Source organism: Ambystoma mexicanum, chromosome 4q (assembly GCF_040938575.1).
Source record: "Ambystoma mexicanum isolate Mex_15411 chromosome 4q, UKY_AmexF1_1, whole genome shotgun sequence".
Lineage (NCBI taxonomy): Eukaryota > Metazoa > Chordata > Amphibia > Caudata > Ambystomatidae > Ambystoma > Ambystoma mexicanum.
This window is the reverse complement of record NC_090928.1, coordinates 660,903,013-660,929,540: the sequence shown is the minus strand read 5'-3', so window position 1 is coordinate 660,929,540 and position 26,528 is coordinate 660,903,013. Positions and strand designations below refer to the sequence as shown.

At 47.2% G+C, this 26,528-nt stretch overlaps 1 protein-coding gene across 2 annotated transcripts in view; it reads right to left on the bottom strand.

Annotated features, from left to right (window-relative positions):
• Positions 1-26,528, bottom strand: part of SPTBN1 (spectrin beta, non-erythrocytic 1) — a 964,524-nt gene that overhangs the window by 250,007 nt on the left and 687,989 nt on the right. For both annotated transcript variants that reach the window (XM_069608234.1, XM_069608235.1), the window contains 4 exons: positions 16,033-16,257; positions 15,589-15,678; positions 2,413-2,691; positions 1,992-2,122 (listed from right to left, as the gene is read on the bottom strand). In XM_069608234.1, coding sequence (XP_069464335.1) covers positions 1,992-2,122; positions 2,413-2,691; positions 15,589-15,678; positions 16,033-16,257 — 725 coding nt within the window. The remainder of the gene's footprint in view (positions 1-1,991; positions 2,123-2,412; positions 2,692-15,588; positions 15,679-16,032; positions 16,258-26,528) is intronic.

Sequence of the window (26,528 nt, the reverse complement as noted above, 5' to 3'; positions counted from 1 at the left end):
GTTTGCCAGGTGAAGCCCTGCTGCTGTGCTGAAGCTCCGAATTCACCTTGACAAGAGAAGCCATGCAAGGACGACTTCTCCCCTTGAGTTGGTGGGACCAATCAACTCCAATGTGAACTTGTCTGGACAGCCTCTCGGAGCTGCTGCAGGAACCGAAGTGCCAGGGAGAGGAACACCAGATTTGAGTGCATCACTTTTAAGTTGGACCCGAGCTGCTGGAAGATCCTCCGGACTCCTAGTAAGCAGGACTGACCAAGCCTGAGCCTCCTTAGAGTGCTAGACCCCAGATGCAAGCAAAGTCCAAAGTGGTATCCGAGAGTCCGGGGTGGTGCTGTTTACTGAGATGCGAGGAGCGGGAAACGGCAAAGTGCCATTGAACAGAAGTTTGTCCTTTTTGTCACTATCTGACCCGTTGTGCTGCAGGAGTCCCCAGGAGTCCTCCCTCTTGTCCCCACGACTGTGGCATAGGAACAACAGGATCTACAGACCCGCACAGGAACAGACGCCTGCTGGAACCATTTCTTATAACCAAAGGTCCTATACCGTCTAAGAGAACTTACCTCTTGTGTAGCCTTGCTTGATCTCAGTTGAGGTTTGTCTTGGTTAATTCTGTAGAGTTGCAATAGCTTCTTTACCTCACAAGCCTAACCAACTTGTGGCCCTACAATGATTCTACTTTTTCTACAAAGACTTGTAAAACATTGTGCAAGACTTATCCGCCTACAAGAAGTTCTTCAGCTCACGTAGACTTTTGCCCAATTGACTCTAGCCTGGCCTGGCTCCCTGAATGACTCTTCTCTCCTCTGTGTTTTTACCTTCCTTCCAGGAAAGGGTTAACTTGCTCTGCATTGGGGGGTTTAAAAGTACTTGCCTGCTTCAGAATAATTGTGTCAGCTCTTGTTTTATACCAATAACCCTTTTGACATATCTCTAAGTATTGCTCTAAATACAAAAGTGATATATTAATGTATACAGTGTCTTAGCTATTTAAGTCACCCGAGGGTCCAGGAAGTGTCTGTGTGCCATCCCAAATGGGTATTTGCTGATTTAGAGAAACTAGGAGTGTGTATTTGGAGTGTATTGGTGTGTTAGTATTATATTGTCCCTTCTGAAGAAGGCTTATTCAAACTGACTGTTAAATAAATAATTGTTTAATTTGTATACTTGTCACTGTGAATCTCTAACTTCCTTACTGCTCACATTCACCCCTCTTGATAAGCCTGGGTGCTCAATCATGCTACAAACATGTGTAGTACAGACTTATACCAAAGGTTGGGTTCCTATTGCCAGGCGGTCAAGGTTGTTGTAGTGCACCCAAAGGGTACTACTCCAAATCGTGCTTAACAATTCCATTGCCATGAAATCTCAGCAACCAATTCTGTATGTCATAGGAGGATAGTGCATTTGGAAATGTATAAGCCAATGGCTTCAAACACAAGACATACACTACAAAATACAGCCCAACAGAAGAAACTAGCTGCATGACAGTGCTGGGCAATTTCATGTTATCTTGTAATGTTAACAGTAAAAGATAACATGAAATTGTGCTAGACAAGAGATCTAGCTCATGGTGTTTTTGTTAAATTCCATTCTGAAATTTAAATAAAACAAAAAGGTAAAAACAATCATTCAATAAAGGAAATCAGATTCTGAAAGAAGAGGTGCCATGTTCTTATCCTTTCTCCTCTTCCCCACACCTGCTAACTGCATCCCAGGGAAAAAGTAAAGTGCAGGGAAAAAGCAGTACTAACAGGGCTTTACTCCGCTACCCAGGACAATTACTGATCAGACTTTAAAAAAGAATTGCAGGTATGTTTCGAGTACTGCCCACAAGTGATATGATGGAATTCATGATAGGGTTGGGGGAAAGCAGGTGAAAAGTTCTGCCCCAAGCGTGGTCTACAATTTCTAAAATAATCTGGGAACTGGCTCATTTTAGAACCTAGCGAATTAAAAAAGAAGGTTGGTAAAAAAGATCGCCAAATATAAACCTCTCTGGATGGTTGTCTGCAACTAAAGCTCTACTGGTCTTGGAGAGCTGATGGACTGTCTCTGCATAATCTTCTACCGCCTGTTCCAAAATCTGGTGCTTCTTCAACATGGACACTGCACTCTGTTCATCCTGAAAGAAGTTACAAATGAAAACCTTTTTCTAGTTTACCAGAATCATACAATGTAAAATGGAAAAATGCTATTTATCAGACAAATTGCAAACATGTGTAAGATGTGTGAGAAGGTGGTAACAATTGCTGCCACAGTTAATTGCAAGAGTAAAAAATGGGACTAAAGAAAGTTCTCTTCTGCACACACATTCTGGGTCATTGTAACATAAGGAGACTCAATTGGGCCCTTGCGGTAGAGTCTCTTTATTACTGGACTATGAAGTGAAGCCTGGCCATGTAACCCACTCACCTTGGCTTTCTCCTCTGACATCATATACAGTTCCTGTTCGCTCATCCAAGCTTCGGCCTCGGCAGCATCAAAGTAATATTGCTGAGCTTTGTGCGATTCCTCCAGTCTCCTGTGACGCTTTTCAGTTTCCTCAATCAAAAGGTTCCAGAGCCTCTGGAGATCACCAAGCCGTTGCTTGATGGCCTCTGCATTAAGGCTGCTGTCCGTAAGAATCTTCTGGCTCCTCTCGAAGATATCATCGTTCCGGTGCTGATGGCCCTGGATTTCCTTCTGAAGGGTCTAGATGCAATATAAGACGGGGCAATAGTTAAAAGCTTTTAATAGCAACAAGAGCTTGTCAATATGCTTCATGTTATAGCTATCTCAGGTGTGGAAAAAACATACGTGCAGCTCTATTAAATTATTTTAAAACCAATAGCATGCACGCTCACATTCCACCACTTCAACAGGCCTTTTAAAAATGTTGCTTTATTAGCAACCTATCCCACACTGGGATTTAAATACCTTGCACCAAGGTAACAGGGAATCCCTTGAGCTTTAACTTTTATTGTCAACATCCAGACATGACACAGAGAACAAGGTCTGACTGCAGCTATTCCATTGAGTCCACATTTTGGCAATAGATGAGGCACAATGACAGCAAAAGTGTTTGTAAGATTGTGCAGTGGAATTAAGGAATGGGAGTAAGAGCTGCATTGGGCACATACCCAACGCAGCAATAGCCTACTTCCAACATCCATGTGTGTGGGTTTGGGGACACTCAGGAACCATAGTTGTCACCTAGATTCGGCAGAATAACAAGTGTGTGTAGAGCACTAGGTGCAAAAGAAAACTCCTGCTTAAGTCACTTTGTAAAAATTGAGATACAAGCCTCTTTATTCTACCCTCCAATGTATACCATAAGGGATATAGGGACTGTTGGTGAGAATTTTCAGTTTCTGTTCTAATTCCCTTTATTTATTTGCATTAAAATTGAAACAATTTTTTAGCAATACCAAAATAACTTGTTCAATGTCCTCTGTGCAAGTGACGAGAAAAAAAAATAATTTAAAAAATAAAAATAAAACTCAAGGAATGGTACTTAAGTAATCTAAAAGACAAACACTACAGTTAACACATTTTTGTTTTTCCACCAGACTTCAGAGTCTGAAATTGAGAAGTCTAAAAAAAGGGGTTGTTAGAATTCTCAGACTTGTGCTAATGCCTCTCTACCATAGAGACCCCCAGCCCTTTTGCTGGTCTCTAGGACTTTTTAATTTCTTACCTGGAGAGAGTGAGAGCTTTTCCCCACTCTCTCATTTATTTGTATGCGATTTAAACTCAGTTTCTTTTGGTTGTGGAGTCTGACAAACGCCATAGGCAGCATCTTTTTACATTGTGACACACAGTACCTTCAGTGCAGTGGCAGAGGGAAGTCTTTCAGATTTCCCAAAGGTTTAAATACCTTCTTTTGGATAAACTACTGTTTCCAAGAGCAGTAAAGTGAAACTGACTTTTACTTACATTTTAACTTTGTAGAGCCAGCACACATTTTCTTACAATAGGGTGCTGGAGGGGTTACTTAGTATCCCCTTTTGTCTTGCTTCTCTTGTAACATTTTTATGTTACCATTTAGTCAAAATGGCCCGGTCTTGTTTTTTCGCCATTTCTTTGTGGAAATGTCCTTCTTGAGATTAACTCAATGCGCCAAACCAGGTTTGGTCCCTTTGTTCATTTTGTCTTTGGCTGGATTCACGAGTGAAGCTTGCCTCTGGCTCCAGGGTGTCTGGGGGGGAGGGGCAGGAAGTGAGGGAGGTGCCCGAAACTCCCTGTGCTTAGTCTTCTAGGAGACCCAAATGCACTCTGGCATAATTGGCTGGCTGACTGTCCGGCAAGGACAGCCACCCTGCTGGGTGACTGACAGCTAGGCTGGAATAAATGGGAGAGAACTGAATAAAAGACAAGGCTTTTGGCTTGGAAGGCAGAGTCGACCACTGGATGAAGGAACCGAAGAACAACTTTAAGAGGACGCCTGCTGCAACTCCTGGACCATTGGTTTGCCCTGTGAAGCGCTGTTGCTGTGCTGAAACTCTAAATTTGTATCGACAGAAGCCCATGCAAGGACGACTTCACCCCTTGAGTTGGTGGGACCAATCAACTCCAAAGTAAGCCACCTGCACATCCTTCTCGGAGCTGGTTGAATTTCCACAGATTTGCTGCTGGAAACCGAATAGCCAGGGAGAGGAACACCAGTTTGTGTGCATTGCTTTTAAGCTGGCCAAGAGCTCCAGGAAGATCCTCTGGACTCAGAGAGCGGGACCCCAGAAGCAAGGAAAGTCCATCTCGACAGCCAGGAACCGCGGTGTTGCTATTTGCGGGAGTCGCAAGGAGCTGAAACACTGAAGTGCCACTTTTTGGAAGGATTGCCGGTTGCGAGCGGTGACTGTCCCATTGCAGTGGAGGAGTCCCCAGAAGTCCTCCCTATTGTCACCACGACCGAGGCCCAGGAACTCAGATCTGCAGAGCTGCACAGGAACAAAAGTCATCTGCTGCACTTTTACTTCAATACAAAGGTGCTGTAAAGTCTGAGAGAACTTACCTCTTGTAGTAGAGTTGCTTCCATCTGCTACCTTTCAGTATATAGCTGGTGGTCCATTTGATTCTTCTTTCTTCAATGACATCTAAAACATTGTGCAAAGACTGTCTACTTACCTGCAAAGAAGTACTTCAGCTCAGATAGCCTTTTGCCTATTGACTTTGGCTTAGCCTTTTTCACTGAATACTCTTCTTGGAGGACCTGAAAGTATTTGCCTGTTTAAGAATATTTGTGGTCTCTTGTATGTTCTAAATAACTTTTTCCTTTTACCAAATTCAACAGTATTCTAAATGCAAACAGTAAGATATTAATGTCCCCAGCACCCTAGCTATTGAAGTCACCCGAGGGTGTAGGTTGTGTCTGTGGGCCATCCCAACAGGGTCTTCACTGATTTTAGAATATTAAGAGTGTGTGTTTTGAAGTGTATTTTAGTGGGTTTATAGTCAATGTATCGAAAAAGATGCATCGACTACAAATGCGTCGACAGGCCATCTTTTACAAGTAAAATTGCCTTTCCATCGAAATCAAAATATAAATGGACTGGTTTCAATGGAAGTGCACTTTTATATGTAAAAGATAGCATTTATTTGTAACGTTAAAACATTACATGGAGCTGTCCGGTGCTGCAATTTCGGCACCGGCCAGCTTCGTGTAATATTTTAATGTGTTTTTGTATATTGGGGAGGAGTGACAGTAGGGGGGTTCCCCCCAGTCCACGAACCCCCACACCCACCCCCTTACCCTAACCCAAACCCCAATCTAAACCTACTCTAACCCAAACCCTAATCCTAATGCAACCCTTAATCTAACCCTAGCCCCAACCCTAACCTCAAACCAAAACCCTAACCCTTAATCTAACCCTAGCCCCAACTCTAACCCCTACCCTAGACCTATTGTAAACCTTAATCTAACCCAAACCCTAACCCTAATGTAAACCTTAATCTAACCCTAATGTAACCCTTAATCTAACCCTAGCCCAAACCCTAACCTCACCCTAGCCCAAACCCTAACCTCACCCTTAATCTAACCCTAGCCCCAACACTAACCCCTAACCCAAACCCTAATCTAACCCACAGTTTTATATTACTCATTTCGATGGATCCATCGAATTATATTCACCGGAATGGACATTCGATGAAATGGCATTTCGTTGCTTATAATTCGATGGTATGGTGTTAGATGTATTAGTATTCGATGGATTGACCAGCTACCATTTGAGTGTTACTGTGATATTGCTCCCTTCTGAAGAAGGCTTACTCTGATAAATGAATTGTTTATTCAAGAAACCTTGTGTGTAAGAGTTTATTTGAATACTTGTCACTGCAAATCTCTTCACATTCACCCCTCTTGAGATAAACCTGGCTGCTCAACACGCTACCAAAACTGTGTAGTACAAGCTTAGATCAAAGGTTGGGTTTCCTATACCTGTAGTCAGAGGTGTGTGTAGTGCACCCAAAAGGTACTGCATACAAACTTTGCCTAACAATACCCAGTAAATGTTGGTATCACCAAGCCAATGTCACTGCCCTGGTAAGGAAGTGCGTTGTGGCCCTCTTGATGGCCGTAATCTAGTCCTCCCTGGGAAACGCCTCCTCGGAGCACTTGTCCCAGATGAGGCCCAGGAATGTGAGGTTCTGCGTGGGCTGCAGTTGAGACTTCTTGAGGTTGATAGTAAACCCCAGGTCGTGGAGCTTGTTCATCAGCACAGAGGTAGTGTGGGTAACTCCCTCCGGGGATCTCGCCCCGACGAGCCAGTCGTCCAGGTACGGGTATAAATGGTGGCCCTGGGCCCGGGGAAGGGCTACCACTGCGCTTTTGAGTCTGGTGAATACCCTGGGGGCTGAGTTGAGGCCAAAGGGTAGCACCATGTACTGGAAATGACAGCCCATGATCCTGAAGCGTAGGAAGGAGCGAGGTGGCTGCCAAATCGTGACGTGTAAGTAGGCGTCCTTCAGATCTAGGGAGCACATCAAGTCTCCCCTGTCTAGTGTCTCTGCAATGAGTGCTGGCATAACCATCTTGAATTTCTGAAGAGGAAGGAAGAGGTTGAGGGTGGATAGGTCCAACACAACTCTCAGGCCAGCCTGGTTCTTCTTTTGTATTGTGAAAATCCTGGAATAGAAGCCCAAGCCTCTCTGGGAGGTTGGGACTTCTTCCACTGCCAGGCTCTCAACGAGCGACTGGATCTCCGCCAACAGAGTTGCTGTCCCAATCTGTGGGAGTGGAGGAGAGGTGGTATCCGGTGGATACTATGGAAAGGATCCAGGGATCCGCAAAGTTTTAGCACCAGAAATGCACGTGAGCAGCAAGCCTGCCACCCACTGGAGACACGTGGACCCGAAGGAACGTGTCATGCCTTTTTTGCTTCTGAGGCTGCCGCTGTGGGGGACTGAAAGAAGCCCTTGCTCACCACCCCCTTTTTGTTGCTTGCGCCGGTGCTGACTCGGCGAGTGGTCAGGTTGTTAGACCTCTGTTCCTGAAATCCCTAGAACCCACCGAAAACCCACCTGCTGTCAGAGCGTTGATGCGACTGGTTGTACGCCTTGGGCGTGGCCTTCGTCAGGATAGATAAAGATTTCACAGTCTGCGAGCGGCTCTTTTTATCTAATTCCATCAGTGGTAGAGTCAACGTGGTCACTTCCCTCGAACGGAAGGTCCAATATTCGATCCTGGACTTCGGGGTTAAACTTAGTAGCCCATAGCCAGGCTGTCCTTCTCATGTCCGTGGCGATGCAGATGGACCAGCCAGAGTGATCGATGTGGGACACAGAGGACTCCATGATGACCCGCGCTACCAGCTTGGCTTCTACTAGACCTGCCTTGAAGCGTGCCTGGCTCTGCACCGGAAGTGCTGCGAGGAAGTCCGCTATTTCCCGCCAAAGCATCTAGTTAGTGGCTGCTCGCACGGCATCCACGTTGGCCTGACACAGGTGCAGGAAGGCGTTGGAGTACAGCTTCTTCACTGGCCAAGGAGGCCACCCCTTCTTGGCCAGTGCCACGATGTCCTACATCGGGACCCCCGTCTTGGCAGAAGTCCTCAACCTAAGACCCCCTTACAACACCCCCTCCTCGGGCTGCTGTACCTCAGGTTGAGGAAGGCCAAAATATTCTGCCAAATCTGTAAGCCGGTCGTGGAAGGCCTTTGCCGACGACGCGTGTTAGGGTCCTCCTCCTTGTCCGTGTCAACCAGCGTGTCTGGCTGGTCCAGAGCGGGTGGAGGAGTGCTGGGTGCCGTGGGCTGAGTTGTGAAGACCAGAGCCTGAGGCTGGTGTGGGACCACCTGTGCTGTGGGAGGCAGGGGCAATGGGGGCTGCGCTGGGGCCGGAGATGCCAGAGCCATGGGAGGAATGACTAAGGGCACCGGTGGAGTGACCAGAGGGAGCAAGTCCCCAACTGCATCCCGCAGGATGGTACCCATCTGAGCGGTTTGCATCAACGCCAGGAACCTTTCGAAGAACCTGTCTTCGGAGGCTGAAGAGGTGGCAGGAGATATTGACGGAGTGGCTGGGGGCTGCTGAGGCGGGAGCTGGCTCTGTTTCAGTTGCAGGGGGAATGACGCCGGGGAAGAGCGCGTGGAATTACATGGCGGAGCCAAACCCAGAAGCACTGGTGAAATTGGCCCGTTCCAGTCGATGCGGAAAAGGAGTGGCGACGGTGGGCGAAGTCAGGGTAGCGCATGCTCCCACGGCCGCACCTCCACGCGCCTCTAAATTTAAAGAGAAAGAAGGTTTTGCTGGTGAAAAAGGTTCCGTCTCCGGTCCCTAGGAAGGGACGCCCATGCAGTATGGAGGAAAGGGGACGGGACGTAAGAGTAGGAGAATTACTTACTCATCCTCTGACGAACTGGCCTGTCGCCTGCTCCAAAGGCAATACCGACTGTCACACTAAGAAGAGAGCCCACATCCAAGCCCAAATCACTGCGGCATCTAACAACTCAGCCAAACTCTTTAAAATCTGCAAGGAGCTGGCCAACCGTGCTGCAGTCTGAACTCCTCCCGTCACCTCCCAGGCCCTTTGCGCGGCCCTTGCCTCACTTCATCTCAAAAACCCAGGACATCCCGTCCACCCTCTCCTCCCATCCCCCTCCTCTCCTCCATTCTTCTGTGAACTCTTACCCTCCTTCATCCACCCCCACCCTCTTTCTCCTCATTTTCTCTTTTCTCCACCGACGAGGTCGTTAAACAAGTCTGATCTATGAAAGTCTTGTCAAAGCAGGTTCATCCCTGTTCTTCTAAATCCATAAAGGACCACATTGACACCCTCGCTCCTGCCCTGGCTGATTTCTGCACAACCTCCTCTTTGCCTCAGGAGCCTTCCCCTCCCCTCTGAAGCACTCTCTTGTGCATCCTCTTCTCAAGAAACCCACAGCTGATACTTCTTGCCCGGCTAACTATCGCCCAATTTCCATTACTCCTTTCTGGGCAAACTCCTGGAAAACCTGTCCATCTCTAAGCTTAACCTCCACTCTGATTCTGTTGACTGTCTCCACAACCATCAGTCTGGCTTTAGAGCTGCTGACAGAAGCACGGAAACTGCTCTCCTGAACATCCGTGAAGATTTGCTCTCCAACCTGGACTCTAACATTCCCGCTTTCCACATCCTATTCGATCTCTTCTGCCTTCGACACGGTCAACCATAACATCCTGCTCATCCGTATCCGTGACAACCTGGGCATCACCGATCAGGCTATGGGGTGGCTGACCTCTTTGCCTCTCTGATTTACCCTCCCAGGTTTAACTTGGGTGCTTGCTTTCCCCTCTCTCTCTCTCTCTCTCTCTACCTGCGGTGTTCCCCAGGACTATTCAACCAATACCTGGCAACTCTCGCCCACCGCATTGCCATTTTCTGCTCAAATTTCCAGTGATGTGTTGGCGACAACTCATTTTAAGGCTTCCCTCAGCCTCCTTCCCTCAACGCCAATGGCATATCTGCCTTTCAAGATTGGTGTGCCGCCAATGATCTCTGCCTGAATGCCAGCAAAACAGATCCTCCACATCGGCAGACCCTCACCTTCCTTTCCTGTCACTCTCCCCCACCTGCAAGGCCAAGAACCTCGAGGTAATCTTTGACTCCACACTTTCCTTCTCTGCCCACATCTCTGATGTCTCAAAAAAGCAAATCTTCCTACTGCACCTCCCCAGAGGTATGTGTTACGCTGACCTGGTCTCTGTGGAGGCGTTGGGACACGGTTGCAACCCTCCCTGAACGTCTATCACCCCCTTCAGGCCTCTCCCTCAGTAGAAAAGCTGTGAGCAGTGGTACATGGTGATCCTGCTCCTGCGTGGAGATAAGTGTGTGTGAGTGGGCCAATCTGTGAATGTTGTACCTCTCGAACCCTTCACCCCAAAGTACGGTTTCTGTGGGCATACGCCGGCCCATAAAGCTCACCTGTGAATTACGGACGATAAGCTCTCCGTTCTGCTACTTCTGGCAGGGGCGCTTTGAATGGGATATAGTTCCTTAACTGATCCCTGATAAGGATTAGTCCAGTCCAGCTGCGACTATGCTTCTCCTTATGATTGGGAAGTCTTTCTTGAGCTCTTGTGATGCCGTTCGTTCTGTTTAATGTCTTCATATGTTGCTCCTATTTATGCCCGCAATAATGTCTCGCTTCAGTTTTCTTCCCTTTGATGGAAATGCGGCATCAATGCAGCTGTTAGACGGGAGACGCGGCAGGATGGAAGATGGATGCTACCGCAATGTTCGACAACAGGTAACTGATGTTTTAAAGAAAGCGCGAAGTATGACGAAGCGCAGCCTTAAACTGATTTTTTTTTCAATGTCTAACTTGTCTTCTGTTTTTCCTTGCAGACGCTGCTGTCGACGATGTAGCATGTCGTGTTGCGGTGCCAAGATGAAGATTTCGGCTTTCCCGGAAAGTGTAAAGATGAATACTTGGTTCACCAAAGAGATGTACAGGTAAGAACAGCTTCCCCCAGTTGGTAAGTATGGTGTCAGGAAGCAGGATGTCCAGGAAGCAGGATCTTCAAAGGTAAGTCTGACCTCAGGTGACGTACGCTGCTTGCAAGTGCAGAATAACGGAAAGTGTCAGTCTTGAGGATCGGGGCAGCTTACATAGCGGAGATTAATGGCATGCCCATTAGGGCCTGCTTACCAGCCACATCCTGTCACTCCTAGAGAGTGATCACGTGCAAAGGCAATTAATTAGCAGCAACACCCAAGAATACACTTGGGGCTGCTTAATGGACTGAGTGTTCGAGGTTAATGCATCCTGCTTAATGGATGGAATGTTCAAGGTTAATGCAAGTGATATGTCCATAATAAAAGCTTTTTGGTGTTAAATGGATGTTCTGGTTTACTTTTGTTCACGAGCCTGGTGCCAAAGGTGACAGTACAGTGTCTACCCAGGTCTCCTGTGCATGCAACCCCTGCATGCCTGTGCCCATGACTTCATGACCATGACAGTATGCTCCCTTTCCTCTCCTTCCCTAAGAAGCTCACTGTCCCTCGAGCCCTGGTTCTCTCCAGGTTGGACTATTTTAACAGCCTCTTTCTAAAACTACCTGCTTCCGCCCTCTGCAACTCATCCAGAAAAGGACTGCAAGACTTGTCCTTGGCCTCAAGCCTTAGGATCGTATCTCTTCAACCCTGAAATCTCTCCACTGGCTCCCAGTGGCTGCAAGGACTAAATTCAAGACCCTTTGCATTATCCACAAGGCTGGGTCCAAAATACCTTCAGCTGTCCCTCTGCTCCTCCACCTCTATTTCCCTCAGGGTCAGCCGTTCTTCTAAGAAACAAGCTGGGGGTAGATCTCCATCTTTGGCTGGGGCCTCCCTCTGGAACAGCCTCCCTGCCACTCTAAAAACTTGAGGAGAATCACCTCTGGTTGTGGAAGCACCTTAAGTCCTTCCTCTTTGCTTCTGCCTTCTCTCATCACCCCTGTTGATCTGTTCTGTATCGGCATCATGCACCTGGTCTCCTTCCATCTTTAGGGCCCAGGTACCTGCTCACCCTGCCTCCAAACACGGCCTACGGGCAATCCCTTGCATTGGGGTCTGTATCTGTAACCCTCCTTTCCTTTTCTGCACTTATTCAGACACACCCTGTCTGTTGCCTTATTCCTAGCACTTTCCGGCTGTTGACCATTTGTTCCTTTGTTATTTATTCACATTTTGATTTCGTTATTTTTATTCTTGCTCAGCACTTTCCACCTCTCCCCCCTCCCTTGCCCCTTTCCCTCTACCATGCACTTGTGCATTCTCAATGTCACTGAGCCTAGTAAGATCGTTGTTTTGTTCTCCCTCGTTTCCCCTCACTTGCCTCGTCACTTTGCCTCGTCGTGCTCTGAAACACTTGTTTACAAGCGTGATACAAATAAAATCATATCAATAGGATGGGATGCATGCATAGTTATGCAGCGGGAACGTACATAGTTGTTGTTAGCACTGTTACTTTACTGCAATGATAATGGCACAGCTCACATGTCTGCATGTGCATTCTATAATGGAGCACTGTCATGTGCATCATCTGGTTCTGGGTGGAATGTTAGGTTTTGAAGGGAGCTGCTGTGGCTCTGTGAAATAAAACTGTTAAGAGTAATTCATCTGTGTCCTGGAGATCCTTAAACATAATACCCGCTACTTTTCCTAAAGGAGGGTACATCCCGACCACCTCAAGGAAAGGTCAGCTTCTGGAGAACAGATGACATCCATATACAGATAACATTGCAATATCCACTCTGGGCTCAAAGTATGGCTTTGGAAAGGATCCAAGATACGGATTCCATTCTTGCACTCTCAGATGATACACGCTGCGACTCAAGGATCTGGACATACAACAGCAGAGACACAGATGGCCCGATCGGAGATCACAACCCTGCAGTGTTTGCAAAACTCACCCATCAAACAAAAAAGCTCCACAGAGGAGAGTGGAGGAAGTCTTCTCGCAGTGGAGCTCATTCCTAAGCCAATCAAAACCCCATATCTCATGTATGGAACTTATGGGAAACAAATGGGGTGGAACAGAGCCTATCCCTGAACTACAAAAGGGGTGGGAGAATCCCAGTACAAGAGAGATCTTTGGAAGATACACATTCTCTGTGCCTGTTGGGTAAGAATTGGGGCAGTCACACTGTGAGAATACACAATACTTATCTACTTGGTATTAGGTAACCCAAGTTTTGGTATAGGTTTGTACTACACAAGTTGGTAGTGTGACTAAGCAGCCATGCCTATCTCAAGAGAGGTAAATGTGCGCTGTAGAGCTGTAGCAATTAAAATTCACCCATACAAGTAACCAAGTAACACTTTACACTCAAGATTTCAGTTATAAATAATTATTTAAAATCAAATTTTAAATAAGCATTCTTTAAAAAGGCAATTCGTGTAACAATGAAAATATACTTTAATAATACTTTTCAGAATCAGAACAAGTTAGTGGATAATCTTTGGATATGCTTCTTACACAATTTCTACACCCCGAGTTGACTTCAATCACAAGGACAGTAATGGCATTTTTCTATCACACTAATTTGCAGATTCTGAGGCTGCAGAAAGGAAAGGGTTAAAGGAAGGAAAAAGGTTAAGCAGGTTCTCGGTATATGTGAGGACACTTACATTTTCCAATGACATTTAGACAAGCCTTTCCCAGCAGTAACAGTCTAAAACAAGCTGAGGACAGATGATATCAAATGGGCTAGAAGAGTCTGCAGGGAGCTGGGACAGCCAAAGTCAATTGGAACACAGTCTACGGAGCTGAGGCACTTCTTGGATAACAGTCTTGCACAAAGTTAGAGAGCTTGTAGAACACCAACTCTAAAACTAAGCGGATGCAATACCCAACTAAGAGCACAGCTAAAAAGACAATGAGCTAAGTACCCTAAGTCTAAACAGTACCTCTGGTTTGAAGAAGAGTGGTCCAGCTGGATTCTGTCCGGTTACATCGGTGAAGACCCTGGGTTCCTGAGCCTCAGTCGTGAGGACATGAGGGAGGACATCTGGAGGGCTCCTGCGGCAGTAGTTGGGAGGTCGTCAGCAGCTAAGGGCTCTTTTTGGTTCAGCGGCACGTTGCGGTTTCAGCGCTTCGTAAACAGCACTGTCGCGGATCTTGGATACCAGTTGGACTTTCTTCACTCTTTGGGTCCTGCACTCTGGTTAGGGGACTCAACCGCTGGTTGTTCTGCTTGTGGAGGGTCCTTAGGAGATTCTTGTAGCTTCTGGCCGGATTTCAGACTTTGCACTCGACTACAGATATCTCGACCCCTGGCACTCTGTTCTTGCAGCAGCGAAGAAGTAAAGCGAGTCTAGGAAGATGGTCCAGTGGAGTTCGTCTGAGGGTTAGTTGGTCCCACTAACCCAAGGGAACAAGTCGTCCCTTCCAGAGCTTCTCTGTCGAATTGAAAAATGTTTCAGCACAGCAGCAGGGCATCACCAGGCAATTCAAAGGTCCAGGAGTATGCAGCAAGCTTCGTTCACCGTTAGTTCATCTGTTTTTTTCTCCCAGTGGTCGACTGCCTCTAGTCCCAAAACCCTCGCCTTTTAAGCAGGTTTCTCCCATTCATGCACAGCCTAAGCTGTCAATCACATAGCAGGGTGGCTGCTAAAAGGACAGCCAGCCAGCCAAACAGGACAGGTTGCATTTAGGCACTCCTAGAGATAAAGGACAGGGGAGTATCGGGAACCTCCCTCACATCCTGCCTTTCCAGACACACTGGAGCCAGAGACGGGCTACAGAGCTTAAGCCTGCCAAAGACAAAATGAACAAAGGGCTGAAACCTGGCTCAATGCACAGAGTAAAACCCAAGAAAGACCTCACAAACAGAAAATGGCAAAAAAAAAAGACGACCGGGGCCATTTTGATAATATGGTCACCCATGGTTGCTGTATTGCAGCTGATGATTCAGCCTGCAGTTAAAAAAAGCACAAGGGTAGGAACCACTGCCACCGGCCATTTAAAGTAGTGAGGGTAACACAAAAAATGTCACATGAGAATGTAGGGTAAGCGGTACTAGGTAACATCCCCAGCACTCCACATACGATGGTGTGTGCTGGACCTACAAAGAGAAAAGGTAAGTAAAGTCAATTTCACTTGACTATTCTTGGGAACAGTAGTTGACACAAGTAAAGGTATTCAAACCTTATGAGAAATCTGAAGGATTGATCTGTGACACTGCACTGAAGGTGCTGTGTGTCACCATGCAAAAAGTAGATGCTTAGTTTGTCAGACTCCAAAAACAGTGAAAACACATACTCCACATCAAGTCAAATCACATGAGAGAGAGAGAAAAAGGTCTCACTCACTAGTCCAGCAAAAGAGTTGGGGGTCTCTAAGGTGGGAGGATGTTAGCACTTCAATGAAATGAAAATTCTCCCTAACCCTTGTTGACTTTGATACAAAGGAAGGCCATTGAAAACTACGCTTTGTAGGATATTATGCTGGAGGGTCGAGATCCCTCGATACAGACTATCTTCATCTAGCAATGAGAAAGAACTGCCAAATTAAATTATCAGAGTACACTGCTTTATATTTCAACAATGTTGCAAAGTTGTGCCACAGTATTATGGCACTTGTAAGGTCAACTCTTATTTAGAAAAGCATCAGCAAAATAAGTACTTTTCATACCATTACAATTATGGCGTACCTGATTTTTCTTGATTAATAGTTGCACGGTTTGGAGATTATTACCGTGATCAGTTGATGTTGCAATTGGCATTCGTTCTTCAACCCACAGCTGAAAAGGGAAGGAAAGAATGGTAAGGAAACCGAATACGCACCGTGCGCACAGAGGCCAATATCTCCAACATTCAGTGAAACATTATACTTTAGAATTGTAAAACTCGCATTCAATGAGGTGTGGGAACAGGAGACTTGGGGAATTAAAAAACGTGATAACAGTCTAACTCACAGGAATCACATAAAAAAAATTAGACTATAGCCATCTATGTGCGGCTACGTGGGCATGTAATATTCGTGCAATTAGTTTGTTCAACATGATAATGGACTGAAGTTTAAATCAAGCAGGAAAAAAGATGCAGTAAGACATTCATATGAAATGTACATGGTGACCAACACATGCTGCACTTACAATTTCATCTTCTACATCCCTGTTGAACTGATGGGTCTCTTTGGAAGCCAGCAGATAACTCTTCCTCTCGGTCAACGGAGCCAATAATTCCACAAATCTTTTCTCTACAATAACACGCTGGCCATCAACCTCATCAGTGCTCTTTCCTTCCTGACTCAGGGCTTGCGCCTGGCTCTCCAACTGTTCTATCTCCTTCTTTCGCACTCCCATCTGGTTCTCCAGCATCTAAAAGGAGACGTCGGTCAATAATGGAAAACCGAAGAGCACATTTAGCAGAATCAGACTTATTAATGGATATACTGCCCACAAAAATAGCTTTCTATACATGAGTATGTAACCTTCAATGTAGAGTAATCAAAACAATCTCAACATTTCCTAGTTCCCAAATATCGGCAGGGCCCAACCCCACGTAGCATAATCTGCACACTATTTCAATACCAAAGCACCCACACTCCTCCAAAGGACATTACTTGGCCTTTGCGAGTCTTGCACTGACAGATCTGTCCAAACATTCACTACTTAAACCGTTTTTCTTGGACAGAGCCAGCAGGCAGTTGGGACGTGTGCCTTTTCACCTATTCAACTTATGCTCCGCTTTCTGCCCCATTCCTAGGAATGTGCCACGTCACCGGCCTTCTACTGTGAGAACTAATCTCTTGCTGGTGAATACCTTTTCCATCTAAATGGTCAGAGCACAATGCCACACAATCACCATTAAACACTGGGATTGGTAATCACATCAAGCCCTATACGATTGGACTATGCACTAACTTGATCTGAAATGTGATGATCCAATTGCCTTGCTGAAAATGTGGCTTTTTAACACTGGGTCACTAACCTTAGTCATATTGTCCCCTAAAGCAGACTTGTTGGAATTTATATTCTGCATTTACAATCTTTGCAAAAAAGAGACTGCACCAAAATAGCTTCAAAGGCTGCACACAAAATAGGGCCATGTTGTAAGTTGGTCAACAGAACGTTTTTTAAAGGCTCTCAAGTGAGAGAAACAGCTGTTTGCAACTGTATTTCTCTCATGTTTCAATGTCATATCGTGCAACAGCTTTCCTCACAGTTGATCATACTATTCTTTTCTTTCAAACTTCGGCTTTCGAGATTTAGTGCTGAATTGGTTTCACTCCTACCTCACATGCTGTACCTTCTGTGTCTCCTGGGATGGTCATTCTTCTCCTACATTCCCTCTTTTACAAAGTGGTAAAGGTTCAGTTTATACCTCTTCTCTCGGTTCTATCATTTAATCTTTTTTTTTTTCCGATCGCCTTTATGCCGATGAGTCACATGTCCTTTGATCTTTTCCCTCCTTTACCGATTCTAATCATTGTTCTTTGTCTTCTTGCTATCGAATCCTGGATGTCTTCTCACTATCTTCATCTTAATCTCTCTAAAACTGAGGTTCTTTTCCTGCCTCAACTATTCCTCCTCCTCTCCCTTTCCTTTCCTCCTTCTCTTCTTATTTCTCCTTCTGTCAATAATCTTGGCGTCATTCTTGACTCATTCTTCTACTCTTATCTCTTCTATTTCTCCCTGCTGTCACTTCAACTTTTAATATTCAAAAGCTCATCAGTTTCTTACCTTTCCTTCTGCTGAACATATAGCCTTCTCTCACCAGTTTAATTGCTCTTCTCTTCTGTTTGGTCTTTCAGCTTCTTACCTTGCCACACTTCGTTTTATTTACCAGTCTTAAATTTGTGTTCTTTGTACCCTTGCCCTTTGGGATTGTATCACTTCTGCTCTTTCCTTTGAAAAACGTTTACGCTTTAATTTTCTCTGTATTGTTAAAGTGTCTTTATGGTTTTACTCATTTTTCTTCTTTCATCTCTTTTTACTCGCCTGCTCGTTCACTTCATTCTGAATCTCTTGTTCGGTACGTTTTTCTAAAGTCCATCTGGTGTGGGATTTCATAAGGCTTATCTCTTGGTATGAGGGACCCTACTCTTAATATAGGCTTGTACTACACAAGTCGGTAGAGAGGCTGAGCAATCAGGCTTTTCTTAGGAGGGAGTTAGGCAAAGTTTGCATGCAGTACCCTCTGGGTCCACTACACACAACTAGGACTACAGGTGTAAGCAAAACCAACCTATGGTACAAGTCTGTACCACACAGTTTTTGGTAGCGAGCTGAGCAGCCAGGCTTATCTGCTGCAACTCCTGGACCGTTGGTTTGCCCGGTGAAACCCTGCTGCAGGTCTGAATTGCCAAGTTCATCTCGACAGAGAAGCCCTTCAAGGACGACTTCTCCCTTTGAGTTGGTGGGACCAATCAACTCGTAAGCCAGATGGCCAATGGACACCATTCTCGGAGCTGGTTGTATTTTCCTCAGAGTGCTGCAGGAAACCGAATAGCCAGGGAGAAGGACACCTGTTTGTGTGCTTGACGACAGCTACCGGAATCAAAGATTTGCATTTGCCAGCTTTTTGACCAGTCCCAGTGCAGTGCAGGAGTCCCCCCCCCCCCCCGACGACCTCCCTCTTGTCCCCACGACTGAGGGTCAGGAACAGCAAGATCTGCATGAACTGCCAGGAACAGACGTCTTTAGCTGCATCTTTTGCTTCATTGTAAGGTACTGTGAAAACCCGACCGAGAGACCTTACCTCTCACTGCAAAAGTGCGTGAAACTTTGGCAACTTGCAGGCTTAGTCAGCTTGTGACCTAACATATGAATCTTTCTTTTACAAACTACTTCTGAGAACTTTGGCAAATACTTTTCCGTTTAACTTCCAGAACTGCTTTATCCTATACAAGACTTTAGCCCATTGACTTTGGCCTTAGCTATTGCATTGAATCAACTCCTCTGGTGAACTCAAACTATTTGCACTGTTTTAGAGTAACTGTAATGTTTGTTTTATTAACTTATGCCTTTTTGCTCCTACTTCAAATGCTATGAATGCCATTTTGGTCCTCCTTCAAAGTAGTTTAAATGCCTCAGAACCTGATTGTGTGAAGTACTGAAGTATATTTTTGTGTGATATAGATTGCCTCCTTCTAGTGAATTTTTTTTAAGTGACTCTAGTGTTTTACCAAGGAACCTTGAGTATAAGAGTCTATTTGAATACTTGTAATTCTAGACCTCTGTGTAACACCCTCACAGCTCACATTCCCTCTTGAGATAAGCCTGACTGCTCAGCAGAGCTACCACAAAACTATGTAGTACAGACTTATACCAAAGGTTGGTTTTGCTTACACCTGTAGTACTAGTTGTGTGTAGTGGTCCCAATGGGTACTGCACACAAACTTTGCCTAACAACTTGTTCCTTCTCCAGCATGGGCTCTGGCATGAATTCACATGCTCATGAATAAATAATACACAGCAGTACATAATTACACAACCACGGGAGGTGGCAAGGCTCAAAATAAGCAACTACTCTTACCTCCTCACCAGGCTGACCTTCAAGCGAACATGTTGCGTAGCACTGCTTGGCCACCTCTTGACTCCTCGCTGGAATCCCTGTTGACGCAGCAGAATTTCATGAAGGTGTGCGTCGACCTCAACGTAGCAGCCCTGCAAATGTCCAGCAGGGGCACACCAGACAGGCACGCCATCGTAGCAGCGATCGCTCTGGTAGAATGGGCTCCGACGGCCAGGCAGCGGTTGGTTTGCCAACCGGTGACAGCGAGTGATGGAGCCGGAGAGCCACCTGGAAATGGAAGCCTTGGACAAAGCCTTCCCATGGTTCACAGGATAAAGTTCACAAAAAGCTGACAAGTTTTCCGGAAACTCTTTGTGCAGGCCACATCAAACTACAGCGCTCAAGCAGCATCCAGCAAGTGCAAAGTCTTTTTAGCCGGCGATGAAAAACAAACAAAAACACAGTTAAAACCAAGGGCTCGTTGAGATGAAACTTAAACGGAAGCTTGGGCATGAAGGAGGGGTGCATCCGCAGCACCACCCTCGTCTGGTGGAAAGTCAATTAAGGCTGCTTGAAGGACAGCGATTGGATCTCATCTACTCTCCTAGCAGAAGTGATGGCAACGAGGAAAGCGGTCTTCCAACACAGAAACTTAAGCGCAGCCTGATGAATCGACTCGAATGGGGCCCCCATGAGCCTAGTCAGCCCCACGTTGAGTTCCCAGACCGGGGTAGGAGCCTTCACCGGCGGGAACAAACAGACTAGTCCTTTGACGAATTCCTTCACTAGATGGTGCGACCAAAGAGAATACCGTCCTGGAGATCTGGTGTAGCATTAGAAAGACGACAGATGCACTTTGATGGAGGCATGTGCCAGCCCCGACCTAGCCAACGAGAGCAAATATGGAAGGACCTGGGGGGCCGTGACCCTTAGAGGGTTAATCTTCTGCGACCGGCACCAAGTCGAGAAATGCTTCCAATTGTGTCTGTAACACTTCAGAGTCGACAACGTTCTGGCCTTGGCGAGGACTTCCTAGCAGTCCGCAGGCAGTTCGTACCCACCAAACTAATGCTACAGGAGCCAGGCCCTTCAGGTTCATCTATCCTGGGTCATGGTGCAGGATTGCGCCTTATCCCCTGGCGAGAAGATCCGCAACCACTGGCAGCTTGACTGGAGGGGACGCAGACATGCTGAGAAGGTCCGGGTACCAGATTTGCCTCAGCCACGCTGGTGCGACGAGGCTCATCTTGCACCGGTACCTTCTGAGTAGACCGATGACTCGTAGCAGCGTCAACGAAGGGAACGCATACAGAAACAGGCCTTCCCAAGGGAAGGAGAATGGGTTCCCATGGTCCCCGGCTGGGGGAACCTGCTGGCGAACCTTCGGCACTTGTTCGTCGTAGTCGCAAACAGATCAATCTGGGAACTGCCCCATTTGATGAAGTTTGTCCACTTGATTCTGCTGAAGCTGCCACTCGTGGCAAGAGCGCAGCCTCCTGCTGAGATAGTCATTGACGGTGTTCTTTACTCCTGCCAGGTGAAATGGAATGAGGAACATCACTTGAGCCACTGCCCAGTGCCACAAGTCCGGTTCCATGTGTTAAAATCGAGGCAAAAATGGCAATTTACACGAAAGAATCGTGGCAAGAAGGCAGCGATTTTGCCGCCGCCATCCATGTTAAGGATGCGGGGGACACCACCGCAACCCCCAGACCCATTCTACCATTTAAGGGGAGCAGGGGACACCCCCGCAAACCGCGCTCTCCTTAAATGGTATAACGGGGTACACTTTTACCAGGTCAAACTACAGCATTTTTGCCGCAATATTTTGTAAAGGCAACATTTTTGCCACAATTTTATTCCTCCATACGACAAGTCCTGCACCTCTTTGGAGAGTGCTGGGGATCTGGTGCTCCCCTACTTTCGGATGTAAAACATGGTAGTTTTGTCCGTGAAGACCCTCCCCACTTTGCCCTTGAGGGATGGCAGAAACGACCTGAGGGTCTAAAAAACAGCCCGTAGTTCCAGTATGTTGATGTGAAGCATCTTCTCTTCCTGCAGCCACAGGCCTCTGGCGTGAAGACCTCCATTGTGGGCTCCTCACCCTTTCAGGGAAGCATCCATCGTTACTGTCTCCTGGTACGGGGTGGGCTCTGAAAGTTTGTACCACTGGCAATGTTGGAGTGAACGCCCTACCACCTTATCGCTCGACGGAACTCCGTCGAGTGCGATCCTGTCCTCGAAGCCTCCGGACAACTGGACCCAATGGGCATCGAGGAACTCCTGGAGTGGACGCATCTGCAGAGCCGAATCAGGTATATGCATAACGACATCATGCCGGGCAGCAACTTGATGGTCCTCACCGTGGCGATCTTCAGTACTAACAGCCATTGCCCAAGATGGCTACTATCCTCTCCTCTGACGGTGAGGCCAGGCACAACACTGTGTCAAGCCTGGATCCTGGGAACAGAGCATCCTGCGATGGAGTCAAGCAGGACTTTACATAGTTCACGAGAACCCCAGGTCCGTCAGAAGTTGGACAGTCTTCGTCGTGTGATCGACGGTGATGTCCCTTGACTTGGCCTGGGAGAGCCAGTCGTCCAGGTACGGATACACATGAATCCCCTGCAGTCATAGATGGGCCGCCACCGCAGCCAGGCACTTGGTGAAGTCTCTGTGCACCGACTTCAGTCCGAAGGAGAGAGCCTTGAACTGGTAAAGCTTCCCATGTACAACGAAGCGCAGGTACTTGCAATGCTTTTCGTGAATGGGGACGTGAAAGTATGCGTCCACTAGATCCAACAATGACAGAAAGTCTCCCTCCTCCAGCTAGCCGAGCATGTGCTGCAGCGTGACCATCCTTACGTTTTGGGACTTTATGTACTTGTTGAGTCGTAGTAGGTCGAGAATGGTTCTCCAGTGCCCTGTCTTCTTTCTTGCGAGGAAGTATCTGGAGTAAACTCCAGAGCCCCGGAGCCGCTTTGGAACCAGCTCCATCGCCATTTTCTTAACATAGCCCGAACTTCCAGCAGCTGAGGGATGTGTTGTTCCTTTCGGGCCACCGGTGGTATTTACAGACACTTCAGTTGAAACTCCAAAGTGTGTCCGTGGGCGAGAGCGTCCAGCACCCATTAATCGGTGGAGATGGTCTCCCACACACTGACAAAGTACACCAGCCGACCTCCCACCGGGGTGCAGGGTTGGGGGCACGACGTCTTGGCTAGTTCAGTCCTGCTTGGAGAGTGGTGCGCCGCCCTGGGAACCTTCACGACGACCACTTCCGAAGACCTTGGAACAACCCCAGTTGGCTTCCTGCAGCTCTCTGGCCGGCCTCCCTTGGCCCCCTTCCTGCCCCTACCTGCAAGGCTAAAAACCTCGGGGTCATCTTCGACTCCACACTCTCCTTCTCTCCTCATATATCTGATGTCTCTAAGAAATCACACTACCAGCTGCACCTCCTCAGAGGTATTCTTCCCTTCCTCTCCTTCCCCCAGAAGCTCACTGTCTCCCGAGCCCTGGTTCTCTCAAGGCTGGACTACTGTAACAGCCTCTATCTTAATCTCCCTGCCTCCACTCTCCGCCCTCTGCAACTTATCCAGAACAGAACTGCGAGACTTGTCCTTGGCCTCAAGCCCAGGGACCGTATCTCTCCAGGACTGAAATCTCTTCACTGGCTCCCAGTGGCTGCGAGGATTAAGTTCAAAACACTCTGCATTGTCCACAAGGCCTTCTGGGGCCTGGGGCCTAAATACCTTCAACTCTCTCTTCCTAAATATCTTCCTTCACGAGCCCTTCGCTCATCCATCTCTAACTCCCTCATGGTCAGCCGCTTCTCGAAGCAACGTGCTGGGGGTAGATCTCTCTCCGCAGCAGGGGCCTCCCTCTGGAACAGCCTGCCTGCCTCCCTGAAACTTGAGGAGAACCATCTCCGGTTCCGGAAGCACCTCAAAACCTTCCTCTTCGCTTCTGCCTTCTCTCTCCCTCTCCCCTGCTAAACCTGCTCAACTCCCCACTGAATTCTGCACTTAACCTGCATCTGGGCCACTCTCAGCGACCTCGGTCCAGGGCCCAGCCACTCTCCACTTGCACTGCCCCCCTGGCTCCCCCTGCACTGTGGGACTGTCACTGTATCCCTACAGCCCCCTACCCAGCACTTGCTCTGCACTTACCTCGCACTTGCCACCAGCTGGCCCTTTTTATTTATTATTTATCATTTATTATTTTATTACGCCACTTACCTTGTACTGCACTTTTCCCCCCACCTCCTCCCCCTGCACTTTCTCCTTTTCCCCTTACCTCTGCACTTGCGCGATCTGAATGACACCTGGCCTAGTAGGATCGCTTGTCCGTCTTCCCCTTGTTTCCCTCCCTCCCTGCCTCGTCGCGCCTTGAAACACTTGTGTATAGGCGCGTTACAAATACCATATCATATCATATCATATCCTGGATCAAAGAACGGGAGGGTTGGCAGTAAGAGAATGAGCCCCCGGTGAAACCCTTTGAAGACCTGCCAGACTTCCCTCCTGAGGTATGCGAGGACGTCCGGTGTTGTTGCAGAGTGCCCAAGGCACGGGCCGTCTGTGTGGTGGTCTTGATGGCCTGAAGGGATTAATCAACGGCTTTTCGGAAAAGGTTGTCTCAGTCGAAAGGCATGTCCAGGACCCTTGTCGAAAGTTGGTGGAAAAGTCTTTGCACAAGTTCTTAGGAGTCTTTGATGAAAAGAATCAAATGTAGGGCCACAAGCAGACTTGTGAGTTGTAGAAGTTTCAAGCAATTCTACAGTAAGAGGTAAGTTCTCAGACTTGTTTTACAGTACCTTAGAAATGAAGAAAAGATGCAGCTGATGACTTCTGTTCCTGTGCAGCTCTGCAGATCTCACTGTTCCTGGGCCTCAGTCGTGGTGACAAGATGGAGGACGTCGGGGGGGGACTCCTGCAATGCACTGGGACGGTCAACACTTGCTATCGGCAAACTTCACTTTCAGTGGCTGTTCAGTGTTTCAGCTCCATCGCGTCTACCGCAAATAGCAACACCTCTGTTCCTGGCTGTTGAGATGGTCTTTCCTTGCTTCCGGTGTTCCGCACTCTGTTGAGGGGGCTCAGGCTTGCTCAGTCCGACTTCTTGGGAGTCCAGAGGATCTTCCAAAATCTCTAGGCCAGCTTAAAAGCAACGCACACCATCTGGTCTTCCTCTCCCTGGCTATACGGTTTCCAGCAGCAACTCTGGAAATTCAACCAGCGCCAAGATGGATATCCAGATGGCTTACTTTGGAGTTGATTGGTCCCACCAACTCAAAGGGAGAATTCGTCCTTGCAGGGGCTTCTGTCGATGCAAACCTGGCGTTTCAGCACTGCATTAGGGCTTCACCGGGAAAACCAACGGTCCAGCAGTTGCAGCAGCGTCCTCTTCAAGCTCTTCTTCGGTTCCTTCGTCCAGTGGTTGACTCTGCCTTCCAAGCCAAAGGACTTGCCTTTTATTCAGTTCTCTCCCATTCATTCCAGCCCAGTTGTCAATCACTCAGCAGGGTGGCTGTCCTCGCCGGACAGTCAGCCGGCCAATCACCACAGAGTGCTTTTGGGTCTCCTAGGAGACTAAGCACAGGGAGTTTTGGGCACCTCCCTCACTTCATGCCTAATCCATAAACTCTGGAGCCAAAGGCAGGCTTCACTCTGGAATCCCGCCAAAGGAGAAATGAACAGAGACCAAACCTGGTTTGGCGCGCAGAGAAAATCTGTGGAATGACCTTTGATATGGTGAAAAAAGAAGACTGGGCGCCATTTTGGCCAAGATGGCTCCCGCGGTTGCTTTACAGCAGCTGCGAATATAGCCCGCGGTAAATGCAAACCATGGTAGTTTAAAGTAAACCACTGCCACCAGCCATTCAATGAGAAAAGGGCAACATAAAAATGTTACATGAGAAGCTAGACAAAGGGGATACTAAGTAACCCCTCCAGCACTCTCTATTGTAAGATAGTGTGTGCTGGGTCTAGCACATTACAATGGTAAGTAAAGTCAATTTCACTTTACTGCTCTGGGAAACAGTTTATCCCAGAGAAGGTAGTTAAACCGTTGGGCAATCTGGAAGACTTCCCTGGGTCACTGCACTGAAGGTGCTGTGTGACACAATGTAAAAGATGATACATATGTAGTTTGTCAGACTCAAGAACCAAAAGAAACCGAGGTAAAATTCACATTAAAATACACGAGTGGGAAAAAGGGTCACACTCTCTCCAGGTTAAAAAAAAATCAAGTCCTCAAAATCCAGCGAAGTTGCTTGGGGTCTCTAAGGTGAAGGGAATTAGCACATGTTTGAGAATTCTCCCCAACACTATCTTTAACTGGTTTGACTACAGCTCCAGAGTTGTCCCGTCACAATATTGGTTGTCCTTCTATACATCTGTCCATCAGACCAGAGTATAGAAAATCAGTCCTAACACCCTCAAAGGCAAAACTCACAAAGGACTCCAATCTAAAGGATAGAGTAAAAGCCCAGAAGGAACTGACAAACGAAAAATGGCGATAAAAGAAGCGCTACCGTAGATTTCATTGAATACCATTTTACCAAATTTATTTAACTGAAAATGGTAGGTAAAGTGGTATATGTATAGTGCATTATATGTGGGGTAAGGGTATAAGTTAGGGTAGGGAGGGGTGAGGGAGGCTGTGCCTCCCCCCTTCCCGCATTATGGAAAAATAAAGTAGAAAGAGCGGGGCCATTTTGAGAAAATGGTCACCTATGGGTGCTATAATGCAGCTGAGAAATCTGCCTGCTAGTAACCTGCACAAAAGGCAGTAAAAAGTAACCACTGCCACCAGCCATTTAAGGAAATCAGTGTGACAAAATGTTACATGGGAAGTGGGATAAGGAGTTACTATGTAACCCTCCAGCACCCCACATAAGGAGGTGTGTGCTGGACCCACAAAAGAAAAAGTAAGATAAAAGTTATCTTACTATTGTCGGGAACTGCAGTTCTCACAAGAAACATTAAGAGAAGTCCAAGGGACTCCTCAGTGACCCTGCACATAGGGTGCTGGGAGTCACAAAGCAAAATGCATATGCCTGTTTATTTATTACATTTGTTAAACGCCCAACCCCACGGGTATCACGGTGTTGCTGCAGCCACCTTACAAT